Genomic DNA, 14,142 nt, shown 5'->3' on the forward strand with positions numbered 1-14,142 from the left:
GAGAACAGAGGCTCCTATGGATGTTAAATGGAGTAGTATCTCGAAGAAACCGAGATCGTATATGATTATCATCTCAATAACAGTCAGGCAGACTATTAGTCTATAAGCTTGGCCACAACCTCCTTCTATTCAAAAATGGTCACCCTAACTAAGGTATCGCCAAATATCGATCGTGCGACAGAGAGGCAAATATAACATCGAACTAGTCTGGTTTGTCGCATAAACACAAAAAGATCGCCAGAACAACTGATTTTACTTTGCTCATGGAATTTAATTCAAAAATATTAAGAACTAAAGACTTTTGCTGCACATTAAGTGGTGTTCTCTGTACATGATGTAAAGTCGTGATATTATTATGTAGTACGTATTTAGAAGTTTTGATAGTATCTCTAGTAACAACTCATTAACTATGAACAGGGTAAGTCTCTAAATTTAAAATTGTATTATAATTTTTAAATTCGGATCAATTTTTTGACCTCTTTACGTTATTATTATCATTAATTTCATTTAATAGAATGTTAAGAAAACTATGTTTTCCACGATCACGACGTACGACAAAATACCGAATTTATTTTTAGAAGACAATACGAGATGCGTACGTAATTAATTGACTAGAGCATTTAAATCGGTATAAATATTATTATTTTTTCGTTTTTTCATAGATGATCAAAGAAATCGCGTAAAGATATGTCTTCTGAACAACATAAAGAGAGTAGAATGAGTAGCACCCTGAGTGCCCTTGGCGGTGGCGAGGCGTGTGGTGCGCGATGGACCCTGGGTGCTCTGCTCCTTGCTCCTCTTGCAGCAGCAAACTCCAGTTATTGCGCTGTACCCGCTATTATTCTGTTATCTGCTTTCGCAGTCATTGCCAGTAAGTATAACCAAATATATTAATAAGCAGATATATTTATACTTTTAAGGATAATTCTGAAATACACGAAAAGAATTTAAGTGGGTATAATAAAATATAGTTAGATATACTATTCAATAAAATATTTCCATTAGGGTATGACGAAATATTTCGAAGAAAAATAGTTTTTTTTAATCGCGAAATTGATTTAATTTCATTAGTAAGTAAATTATGGAGACAAATCTAGTATTAATAACATTTTTTTTATATTGAACATGATACCAATTTTTCGACATAAGTAAATGTAAAATAACTGTTTTTTATAGAGGTAATTGTAAAGTCAATTAAAATTATTCTACAACTCTAGAGTATTACGTAAGTATTATAACATTACGAAAAAACTTATAGATAGACAGTCGTCAAGTGTAAAACTTAAGTGCTATTCAAATATTGTAAAAATATAAACGGGGTTATTTTGATTCTAAAAATTTTAGAAAGTAAGACACATGATGGCTTGTTGACGGTTCTTTTTAATAGAATAACTTCCCAACGAACTTGACATCTGCAATTCCAGGGCCGTATATTCCTTATAAATCTTAAGAACAAAGAAATGGTTAATAACTCTAAGTTCCTTAATACAAATGGCGATAATATTATTCAAATTTATACCTACTATAGGAATTGACAAAGCGTATGTCTTCTAGAGAATGCGCCTTTTTTAGCTTTGTATTCGCCACAAGGTGCTGTTACATCATGATATAACAACCGTTAACCCACTATTTTAACACTTTTTCAGCTTTAACATGTAAAGACCTTAAAAAGCTAGCAGAAATTCTTCCGCCACCGAAAACTGTGAGAGGGAGACGCGAAAGGAATCTGCGTTCCTTTGCCGATTTTATGGCAATGTGGATGACATTTCTATCACATTTGGTAGCAGTAGCTATATGTGCGAGGTACAATTTAAAATTATTACTTTCTTATGCGTACTAAAATGCGAGAGCACACAACATGACATAAAACATAAAAACAAATCATGGCGGCGAAATTGCATTCTCTTCATACGTATGTCGATTCGAATTTAGATATAAAATGCGGGCTTTTTAACATTTAGGATATTAAGTGCAACTGCCGATCATGTTACCGGAGGTCGCACCCGACGATGGTTATTCGGGTATGAAACGAGAGCCCTGGGAGAACCATGGCCTGATGTACTGGGAGTGACCGTGGTGATCGTCGTCTGTGCTATGTTCATGTGTGGACTGGAAGTGAGTTCAGTTATTGTTTAAAAACTAACATTTCTTTAATAAATACACTTATAATTTAAATTCTTGAAAAAAAAACACTCCTGAAATATGAGTAAACATTTTCATTGACGTTTCTGATGTTTTCAGGAAAGTATGATGTTCACGTTCATGTTATTGATACTCCTGTATATATTCAGTCAATTTTTCGCCATATTTGGACTTATAAATCTAGATATCGCCAATATAAATATGCCTATTCCTATATCCATTTATGAGGTAAGTGTGGGCAGCATAAAAACCTCAATACTACTTATTTGTTTTTATATTAAATTAATTTTTTTTCATTTTTACTACTGTATTTCAGCTTTTTGCAGCAGGTTCGCCGGTTTGCTACGCTTTTAGTGTTGTTTTACCAAAAGAAAGTGGAACTCTTAAGAAAAAAATGTTCTTGACAACAGGATTGCCTGCAATAGTTTTAACGGGGTTATGTTTTCTATACACCAACATGTTAAAAGGGTTTGTCTTTCAAACTTTTAAACTTACAAATCAGATATCCACTTAAAATTATCAATTATATAAAGTATTCTATACTGCTCTAAATACTATTATGATTTTTTTTTATTGCTTAGATGTATGGACGAGCTCACGGAACACCTGGTGTTAAGTGGTTACTAGAGCCCATAGACATTTACAACGTAAACGCTGCCACTCACCTTGAGATATAAGTTCTGAGGTCTCAGTATAGTTACAACGGCTGCCCTACCCTTTAAACCGAAACGCATTACTGCTTCACGGCAGAAACAGGTAGGGCGGTGGTACCTACCCGTGCGGACTCACAAGAGGTCCAACCACCAGTAATTACGCAAATTATAATTTTGCGGGTTTGATTTTTATTACACGATGTTATTCCTTCACCGTGGAAGTCAATCGTGAACGTATTTCATTAAGTAAGAACGTTAAGTACGTATTTCATTAGAAAAATTGGTACCCGCCTGTGGGATTCGAACACCGGTGCATCGCTAGATACGAATGCATCGGACGTTTTATCCTTTAGGCCACGGCGACTTACTATCACTGCTCTATTACATAAACCATTACTGATTTTCTAGGAGCAGTGTTGACGCCGCTCTACCTATTACGACACTGGTCGAGGCAAGAAGTGCGGGTTGGGTGTGTCCCGTACTAGCTGCCGTCACTGTAGCAGGAGTATGTCTTTCTTTGACAGAACTATGTCCTTTACTTTTCACAGTATTGGTAGCTTTAGCATCACCAGAGTGGAAGGTTCTGACTAGATCAATGACGTACGAAAGTACTTCGACTGGGAGTCCGGTCCTAGCGGTTTTCACGGCCGGTATGATTTTTTAATTGTCATTTTTTAGTTTCCGAAATTGTGTATTTTTGTTTTAAAATTACAATTGTTTTTAGGAAGTCTGGCAGCTATACTGGCATTCGCTTGTCCGTTGTCTCACATGATTACTCTTATGAACGCAAGTCACTTACTTAGTATCTCTATCCAAGCGTTCCATCTTATGGTTATGCGTTGTGTACCGACACTTGAACAAAAGGAGGCTGGCGGTAAGAACTTCACTTACTTAGTATCTCTATCTAAGCGTTCCATCTTATGGTTATGCGTTGTGTACCGACACTTGAACAAAAGGAGGCAGGCGGTAAGAACTTATCAAAAAAATAGGTATTTAATATGCTTTTATTAGCTTCAGACGTATGTATGTATGTTTGTCTTTGAACATGATTTTGACCTCCTTCAAAACGTCGGATTAACTCGATATTTGGTATAATTATTAAGAACCGGTAACAATTAAATATTTAAAAAAATAAAAAATAAAAAAATTGAAATTTAACTAAAAAATTAAAAATAAATAATAGTTTAAAAAAACTAACTAAATACGCTTTTATAGAAAATCCAACTAAAAAATTGAAAATAAATTTGAATTAAAAATAGTGTAAGAAAAAATGATTTTATTGTAAAAAAGCGTGGGGTGCATGGTATAAGTAGTTAGTAGTATAAGTAGTTTAGTTAAATATTTTATGAACAGATATGAGTAGAAGGGTTATTTTGATAATATCCTGAAAAGGTAAATATGTATTTATACATAAAATGTTTTGATATATTATGTATAATGTGACATTTCATTTTGTAGACGTAGAGTACAAACGCCTGGGAAGAGATGCTGCTCCTCGTGGATCTAAATCAACATCTAGTAGAGGCAGAGGTAGTTTATGGTTCATCCCTTCCGCTATACGACACACTAAGACTCTTGAAAGCATTAAGTCAAAAGTAATTTCAAAAGGTACCAGAATATTTTTACTTGTTTATTACGTAATTTGAATTGCAATAATGTAAAATTGACGTTAAAATTTAGAAACAGAAGATCGAGAATGCCTTCTGTTAGATGAATATGCGGGCTGTCCTTCAGAAGATCCAATCTCTTGTAGCAGTGGTACTAGAAAAATTGCAACAGAGGACTTGGATGTCGTACCTTCAGACGCCGAAGCGAGCGAAGGAGAAATTACCTCAGGAGATGATTCTACCGACATTGATGCAGTTGTTAAAGAGTATAGAGATAGAATACAGGTACTTCTCAGAAGTATTTGCAATAACTATATCGAAAGAAACACTCAGCTTGAAGAATTTCCTCCTCTTTTCTTCGTACTTATACTTAATTAGGTCATGATCCCTGGCGGAACCGTTTTCTGATTTATGATATCACGCCACCTATGACCATTCTTAGTAGGTATCAGCTAAGAAGTTGGAAAATATGTAATGATGAATGTCTTTGATCTATCTACCTGATGGAGCTGCGACTACTTAATCTTCACTTCAATGGCAACGTCCAATTGCTCATTTACGATTATCTTTCTTGGCCTTTTTAATTAAAAGCTCCATATACCAGAAAAACAGATGTTAAATAATTGTCTAACGTAAACGCACCTAATAACGACCCCTCGAATTCGGCACCCATTACCGTCCGTTTCATAAAATTATAATTTTGAGCTATTGTATTAAACTTAGACCAGTGGTTGCTTTAAAGAAAATATGGATGTATTTTTATTGCAAATATACATCACTTCCTTTTGTGCCTAAGCCAATAAATTAAAGAATAGCCTAGTTCGTCGTTGGAGTACGGAGACAGCGCAAATTTCATACTAAATCGATCCGGATTACGTAAGTATACTCATTTAGTTTTTAGTAAAAAATATAATCGTAAAGCATTCTAATGCAGTTTAAACATTTTTTGATGTCTTTTTAATACTTTGATAATCACAAATAACAAGTAATTTCCATGAGATAGGTTAAATTTCTCTAAAATTCAATATTTAAAAGTGGCGGTAATAGGAACAATTATCACAATTTTATTTCTATAACCGACCCACGTCGTTATTTGGTTTTAGATGAATATTTTTGTTACTATGTTTTCCATTATGATATATGAATTAATAAGTAACGGGCTATACTAATTTGGTTGATTAGTATGTCAAGTTGTATATGAGCTATTAACGCCATATACGTAATTAGAAGTACAGATAGGTGAAAATCAACAGCTTTCTTAAGTATTTTTTGTAAATGTACGAAGCTTAATTCTCAAACATTGTATTTTTTTAGTTAAAAATCATTATCGTAAAATCATTATATTAAAATATCATTATCGTTAAATATTCATAACCAATGCAGCTAAATAATCTCACAAATACACTAAAACGCAATATGCTTACACTTTTTTTGCTAGATGTGTGGACGAGCTCACAGCCCACCTGGTGTTAAGTGGTTACTGGAGCCCGTAAATGCGCCACCCACCTTGAGATATAAGTTCTAAGGTCTCAAGTAACGGCTGCCCCACCCTTCAAACCGAAACGCATTACTGCTTCACGGCAGAAATAGGCAGGGTGGTGGTACCCACCCGCGCGGACTCACAAGAGGTCCTACCGCCAGTAATTACGCAAATTATAATTTTGCGGGTTTCATTTTTATTACACGATGTTATTCCTTGACCATGGAAGTCAATCGTGAACATTTGTTGAGTACGTATTTCAATACCCGCCTGAGATTCGAACATCGGTGCATCGCTCCACACGAATGCACCGGACGTCTTATCCCTTAGGCCACGACGACTTCGACACATTACATACACATTTTTATGGGTCGGTAATATGTTATACGATTTCTTTTAATATAACCTAACACCGATCTACCTGTACTTTTATAGTTTTAAATGTTCTGTAGTCAAAAAAGAACACATAATATAGTTTTTTCTTTATAGTTATAGTCCTTTCGTCTGACTGTATGCCTAACTGTTTATACAGTTTGTTACAGTTTATAGTGTGTTAGTATATTTTATTAATTTGTAGTACTACGTAAATAAAATGTAATTATGATTACATTATCACTAAAAATTTAAAATATATAGAAAAATAAAATAAAACAGCAATTCATTATTGAATAAAAAACTAAACTATATTAAAAATCACCTATTGACTTAAACTTGAATGTATTGAAAAATATTATTTACCTAGTACCTACATGTATTCGACTCGATAGATTTTGTTTCAGAAACATGGTTCCACCAAGACGTAAACAATATACCTGTATCTAGTCAACTTGACTCTGCATTGAAGGCCATTAATAATGAAACAAATAAATGAACCTATATGAAACCTCGTAGAGATTTCGGATTCCTAGAACAACTCTTAGGAACAAGAAAGATCACAAGTATACTGAAGAAAATTGTGGAGTTCAAACCGTTTTCACTAAGGATGAAGAACGCCAATTAATAGATTGGATTCACTATTTGGGAAGATTAGATTTTCCTGTAAAAAAGCCAGCTATTAGAAACGGTGTCAAAATTAGTGAAACATTAAATCTCCCACACCAATTTAAAGACGGAGTTGGTACTCCGTCTTTATATTGGTGTGGGAGATTTTCTGATTATCCTGGTGGAAGACACTGGCTTCAAAATTTGATCCAAGGCCATACCAAAATTTCAAAAAAAGAGTCGTCCAAAATTAGCCAACGTATACAAATGAAGTGAAAGAAGAAACTATATGGTCATGGTTTACTGATGTGTATTAATATTTTGAATAAAATCAAGTACTCAACAATTCTACTAGAAGTTTTAATTGCGATGAAACTGGATTATTTTTATGTACCAAGACAGAACGAGTCATCGTAGAATGAAACACCATATGAGGTATCGAGACTCGAGTCTTCAATGAAAGAGAATGTTTAACTGTATTGATTAATATTTGAGTCGTCTATTATCAAAGGTGGCAATCTGTGTATTTGGACAAAAAAATGTTATCGATATGGCGATACAGATTGATTTGAATATAATCGTCTCCTTCAAAGAATACGATTCAAAACCTGCATTAAATAAAGGTTAATACTTAACCTGTTATTTATCTAAGATGTCGTTCAGAAGAGTTTTGTGACTGCCAATGGAATACAAAGTCAATAATTCGTTTTTCTGATTTACCAATAATTGTCCAAAAGTCACATTGCCGGCTTTGATAGTAGTCGACTCATTTCTGCTGAGTATGAAATCGCACCTCCTGTGATTTTTTATCCCTACAAGCGCATGCCTAAAAACCTTATCCCAACTGTGCCATCAGTGTTGATTACGTTTAGAATATTTTTAAGACATTATTAAGAGAATTGTGACTTAATAATTAAAGTACTGTTGCCTCATATCAATAATTAAACTGAAACTATGTATAACTTTTATTTAACAACACTAATTCTGTTGCTTTAGCGGTCGGTAATAGGTGCCAAAAAAACGGTAATAGGAACACACCCCATGCATTGGATCGGTAATAACGACATGGCCCTTCCCATAAATTTTTCTTTTTTTAATTTACTTTTACTACCTAGTTGTTCCTTTATTGCATTAAAAAAGAGTTATCTTCGGAGCTTCGTCAAAAAAAAAAGACAAAGCCAGTGATTGAACAACTATTAATTTTTTAATTCTCAATCTGAACCTGGCTTAAACTGGCCGTAATAGGTGCGTTTACGTTAATATCATCCATTTCTCGTAGTATAATGCACCATATTTCATTTGTAAATTTGGAAATTTGCTTTTTCCGCCCTCTACAGTTTTGCCTTTGTTTACACAAGATACTACGTTGATTCAGTTTTTTCACTGATTGTAAGATAGCACTTTTTGTCACCTGGTCATTGCATTTAATGATGCAGCTATTTGATGTGTAAGTTGTTATGTGTTTGCATTTTACTTATAAGTTAATACTTGTACGAGTATGCTTGATTGTTGGTAACGATTTGTTCAGGTTAACCAGACCGAAATCAACTATGAATAGGCGAAGCGGGAGTAATTTTAGTAGGTAAATGGGTCTTTTCATACATTTAGCGATAACAGCAGAGGATTGGTCGGGTATCAGTAATCTATATATTATATATAAATGAATTGCTGGTTGTTAGTCTCGCTAAAACTCGAGAACGGTAGGACCGATTTGGCTAATTTTGGTCTTGAATTATTTGAAGTCCAGAGAAGGTTTAAAAGGTAGAAAAATATGAAAATGCTCTGAAATAAATAAAAATAACAATTTTGTTTTTCCTTTGATGTGTCCCCCGTCGGTCGGATTGCTTTTGTTTGCTTTAAGTTTATTTTATACAAAAGTTTAGGTCTTTTATTTATCGATTGAGGCACTACGAAGTCTACCAGGTCAGCTAGTAAGAAATAAATTAATGACATAGGTTGTAACATCAATACCGGAAGCGAGTGCGCCTTCTCCTCCATGTGCGCGAGGTGCACGATGGTCTGCAGCAGGTGCACTGATTCAAATTGTAGCCGACGCATTCCTGGCCGCTGGTTTTTGCAGTCAAGATATTAGACTACCAATGTTCGCCACTGGACTACCACGTGAGTTTTATTTAATCAATTAATACTGAATGTACCTGTGATTTAAATTCGAATTGATTGGTCTTGGTTGCGCAAATTTGCTTTTGTATTATTAACAGATAAAACAGTAACAGTAACAGTTTTAAGGAACAAATTGTTATCTATATAAATCAGCATTTATGTACCTATGTTTAACAATCCTTACAAAACACAAAAAAGTTTAGATTTTGAATCGGGAACACATTTAATAAACATCATATTACTATCGTAACCTTTTTGTTCTGTTCAGCTTCATATTAGTCTAGAATTAACTATATATAATTAAATAATATTCAAAATAATTATTTTAACTATTTATCGATTTCAGTTTGGATATGTGGCACCTTTATATGCATGTATCAACCATCTCATAAGTTAGGGATGAGTAAAATTCAGTACATTCAAGGGCCATTAACGATGACGACAGCTTTACTCTTTCTGACACCGCTCCTTTTAGATTCCTGGCCAGCTATTACTCTTTTCGCGGGAGCAGGTAAATTTAGTAGTTATGTTGTCTTCTGTTCTAAGTAGAATAAAGTATAAAAATAATTTCCAATTACTTTGTTTCTGGTGAGTGGCAAAACGAGTTACAAAATGTTTTGCTATGGCTCTACTGTTCAACAGAATATTCATAAACGGCACCGCATTCGGTAAACCGCAAAAATAACACGCAAAGTTTTTTGTTTACATCAATAAGTAAACTTTGCGTGTTTTGCGTGTTAGTTTATATTTTATTTTCGATAAAATTGCAGTATTCGTTTTTTTTATTGAACTTTTGAGTGGACGAGCTCACAGCTCACCTAGTGTTAAGTGGTTACCGGAGCCCATAGACATCTATAACGTAAATGCTGCCAACCACTTTGAGTTAAGAGTTCTAAGGTCTCAGTATAGTTACAACGGCTGCCCAACCCTTCGAACCGAAACGCATTACTGCTTTACGGCTGAAATAGGCAGGGTAGTAGTACCTACCCGTGCCGACTCACAAGAGGTCCTACCACCAGTAAATTACGTACTTTCGTTCAGTCAATTACGTTCTTTATTAGATGGTAAATTACGTTCTTTCCGCCATTTCTTAATGTGAATTCCTCTATTTTCAGGTGTGGTAATATACGCTCGCTGTGAACGCTGGTGCGGGGACCTTGCAGTGCAACAAGCCCGTAGTGCCATAGAGCGACGCAAGCTGCGACACGTCGCCTCCACAGTGCCTCTCACCGGTGCTCGGCTTGCGCATATAGATACTGTATTTATAACCAGGTTAGTATTGAAGAATTCATACGTGAAATTAAATTTAAATAACAAAAGACGCTGCCACAATGCAATCGTGCGTCCATCTTATCATGCGTTCAATCGTATGATAAGCTAGATGACGGGAACACTTATTAATTTCTAGAAATAACTTAAATAACGGCAAAAATGAAACCTTAAAATTCAATTTTAAAACGTTACTTCTGCCGTGAAGCAGTGATGCGTTTCAGTTTGAAGGGTGAGGCAGTCGTTGTAACTATACTGAGACCTTAGAACTCATATCTCAGGCTGGGTGGCGGCATTTACGTTGTAGATGTCTATGGGCTCCGGTAACCACTTAATACCAGGTGGGCTGTGAACTAGTCCATCTTTACAGGTAACAAAATAAAATTTTAAACATTTTTGGAGTTGCGGCCAACACACTATGCATCTTTTGAAAGAAATCAAAATGAAATACAGTTTTTTTTTACTATACTAGACGTGTATCGTCATGAAATAAAACCAAACAGTAACTCGTTGCGGTGTGAAAGAAGAACAAACCAACAGAAATACTTATAAATTTATTATAGTCAATTAATAACTTCCACAACGGTAATACTGTCGGTGTAAGTACTTATACCTAGTGTGCGTTATTTCAGATGACATGAGGATGACTCGGATACGAGTCTTGACAATTTATTGGAAAATGATGACGAGGAACCGGATCCTGACGTCGAATGACAGTCAGCCGAGGCTGTCATCATCATCACCACATAAATTTCTCATAATGTGTACGTCTTTTCAAGAGTGTGTGTGATGGGTGACAAGCGAAAGCATATTAATGTGATAAAATGACATTTACTCACATCAATATACGTACAGTCAATAAAATGTGCAATTAAATTTAGTGATACTATAGTACCACGTACTCATGCAACGCATTGTGACTTATGAATCCTTAATGTGAAAAGAGATGATTTAGAAATAGAACATCTCATAAAATTATAGCGTCGAATCTACTTTTTCTTAAAATCACAATTTTTTTTGGATTTCCTTATAGTTTTTCTCTTTTCTTAGGATCTTGACCTCTTAAACTTTAGTAGCTGTAATCTTATCTGAAACATGGTCGTTTAAATAAGTGTATTGTTTTAGTAACCAATTACAATTTGAGTAGTTGAGATCGTATTCGTAAGATTCGTAATAAAACTGGGTAGGACTAAGTAGTATTTGCGTGACAAGAAAATCCTCAAATACCTACGTGTTTCAGTTTTATTATTACTACTTGACGTGTGCTACAATAACGTAACCTTTTCTTACATACCATTCACAATAAATATATTCTTTTAAATAAATAAAAAAACTCACCTTCCATTTTCAAAAATTGAAATGAATTATTCCATGTACCTTGGAGAAGTAGCTGTCAAATTTAGTTTGTCTAATTGCCGCGGTATATTTTTGGTAAGGAGAAGCTTAATAACTGTTAGATCGTTTCAGAAATTGCTTAAAGAAACGATATTTTTTTTCTAAGTTCAGAAAAATATGTGCACGACTATAATGACTGAAGTACGTCAATATTGATATAACCTTATTTAATTCACCAATGTTTTTATTTCTTGAGGAACCAATTTCGTAAGATTTTGAGTAATAATTACGATAAACGTCAAAAAGATTGATGAGAGAATGAATTACAGGCCAAAAAAATATACTTAAACTAGCAGACCCGGCCACACGTTGCTGTGGCTAAGGTTTTTATTTCTAAATAACACGTGGCCGGCTATGCTAACACCAAAAATTAACAAAGTAAGAACAATTGGATTTCACTGTATTGCGTTTACTACGAAATAAATTTCACTTATAGTTTAGCCTCAGCAACACATTGTGTTTAATTGTTTTTCCCATTAAATTGTAGCTTATGTGAAACTTTGCTATTTTAACACAGCGCTATCTATGAGATATTAATGTCAGACAGTATTACAATTGTCTGTAAAACTTATTTAAGGCGCTATCTGTTTTAGACTTATAAAACTTACAATTAATAACAATAATCAACATAAATCATTTTATTGTTAATTAATAAATATTGCGACGACATTAATCGAAATAAAAACCATCCTGTGGCCTAAGTTGGAACAAAACACATATTTAAAAAAAAAGGTAAAATCGGTTCAGTAGTTTAGATGTACATCGCGGACAAACAACGTGACGCGTAATTTATATATATTTAGATATCCCTGCCCCTGTTTCTGCGCCATGCAACATTGATTTGGTTTCGTTTTGAAGAGTATAGGATAGATGTTGTAAAAATGTAATGTCGACTTTCAACTTTGCTTCAATTCAATTCGGAGGGGCAATTACGTTGTGGTGTCTATAGACTTGGTAATTACTTAAACAGGTTAGCTATGAGTTAGTCTGTTCCCTAATCTTGGCTAACAAAAAAGCCTAATGTTTTTTTTTACATTTTATTGAATAACATAACCATAAAAGTTTTGCGGAATGTAGGTTTTCAATTAATTACTTAAAAATATATATATTTCTCTAATATTTAAATTATTTATAGGTTATTGATATCTTCAAGCTAAGAAGCATCTTTTAAGTTAGAAAAAATCCTTTTAAGGCTAAACCTTGTGTTGTGATGATACTGCGACGTCCAAAACCGGCAATACCAACGTAATGTATATTAGTTCATTCAGCACACGATTCTAATGTTTCATATTTCATCATATATTGCTATTTACCATATTATATGGCGCGACCAAATCTCAGAAACAAATATGATCAGCAAAGACCGCCCTCGACCCATCGTTTATTGTATACTGTCCCGAAATTTGTAGATATTCTTAATCGTTAAATTAAAACAAATACAGACAACATATCGTTCTAGTATTTGGCAACGAAGTCCCTGACTTTTAAGTATCTTGAGGCATGTCAGTACCCTACAGTGTCTCCTTGTGTAACAACGCCAATGACCTCTTCCCGGGTCTAGTTAGAAGAGTTACGAGTGATCTGTTATTGACACAAAATTATCAATCTCCATAATGTCCTCGCAGAATTAACACTACTAGTCGGCAGAAACCACCAACTACCTTGACATGAACAGTTTGTTCCCGACCTTCCCCTAATATTTAGGGTATCCAGTATGCCAGTAATTACAATTTGCTTATTACTTTACACAGAGTTTTCTAAGGCAACGAATATTCCCAGAGATATTAATTTCCATACAAAAACTAAACTAACTATACAGAAATTATGTTCCCCAAAATACGAAATAGTGGGATTCAAGAATTTATATACCGACTTAGTTTGGAGAGAGTTTGATTTTCCTCGAGTATACTTATGATAGCTGGGCAGAAGATCAAATATTAAAAATATTTTTATAGGTATTTAAAGTATTCGTTTTTAATTCTAGAAACTCTGAGTTTAAAAAGGTTCTCTGAACACACAAACTATTAGTAATGAAAATTTTATAAATTTTGAAATGTAATCGCTTAATTTGATCATAAAAGGATTTATGATTTAAAAAAAATACGGCGATTTTTCGTTTTACCGGCTTTCACTTCAACACCCAAAATCATTAAAAGTTTATTTGTATTCATTTATTATTTTATATATGTATGTAAAAAACTATTATATAAATACATATTTTTGTACACGTTTTATGATGTGGTGGCATTTTATATAGAGAAGAAAAATAATCGTTCTAAAATTTAAGAAAAAAGCTTTTGTCAGTATTTATCGTGCTTCAAACTCAATAGGCCTACATATTATAATACAATAAATCAAATGATAGTAGTTTTAAGTTATTTGTTAAAACTTAATCGCAATAAAAACTCGCTGTCTTCGAATAAATGGTTTTATTTTTAAATCAAGTTTATGATTATTTTAACCTATTTCATACGATTAATTTCATCCCATACAT

The 14,142-nt window shown here is 33.9% G+C and overlaps 1 protein-coding gene across 4 annotated transcripts; it reads left to right on the forward strand.

Moving 5' to 3' along the window:
* Nucleotides 1-202: 202 nt before the first annotated feature.
* On the forward strand, nucleotides 203-14,072 carry LOC105842449 (uncharacterized). 4 transcript variants are annotated; one of them, XR_009973665.1, is made up of 15 exons: nucleotides 209-418; nucleotides 663-871; nucleotides 1,647-1,803; nucleotides 1,962-2,115; nucleotides 2,242-2,370; nucleotides 2,459-2,610; nucleotides 3,204-3,445; nucleotides 3,520-3,669; nucleotides 4,254-4,403; nucleotides 4,476-4,687; nucleotides 8,819-8,984; nucleotides 9,331-9,495; nucleotides 10,100-10,256; nucleotides 10,886-12,618; nucleotides 12,784-14,072. XR_009973665.1 is itself a non-coding variant. In XM_012695595.4 (14 exons), exons 2-14 carry the CDS (start codon nucleotides 688-690, stop codon nucleotides 10,887-10,889), a joined length of 2,022 nt encoding a protein of 673 aa, XP_012551049.1. In that variant the 5' UTR covers nucleotides 203-418; nucleotides 663-687; the 3' UTR covers nucleotides 10,890-14,072. The 4 variants fall into 4 exon arrangements, 1 of the variants encoding a protein (XP_012551049.1); XR_009973666.1 differs by having other exon boundaries at nucleotides 10,886-12,602; XR_009973667.1 differs by having other exon boundaries at nucleotides 10,886-12,380.
* Nucleotides 14,073-14,142: the final 70 nt, after the last annotated feature.

Source organism: Bombyx mori, chromosome 8 (genome assembly GCF_030269925.1).
Source record: "Bombyx mori chromosome 8, ASM3026992v2".
Lineage (NCBI taxonomy): Eukaryota > Metazoa > Arthropoda > Insecta > Lepidoptera > Bombycidae > Bombyx > Bombyx mori.

Excerpts from the sequence above, each read along its gene's own strand:
- LOC105842449 (XM_012695595.4), top strand. The coding sequence starts at position 688 with ATGTCTTCTGAACAACATAAAGAGAGTAGAATGAGTAGCACCCTGAGT. Across the intron at positions 872-1,646 it reads TGCTTTCGCAGTCATTGCCA|CTTTAACATGTAAAGACCTT; the intron begins GTAAGTATAACC and ends ACACTTTTTCAG. Across the intron at positions 4,688-8,818 it reads AGTATAGAGATAGAATACAG|GTTGTAACATCAATACCGGA; the intron begins GTACTTCTCAGA and ends TTAATGACATAG.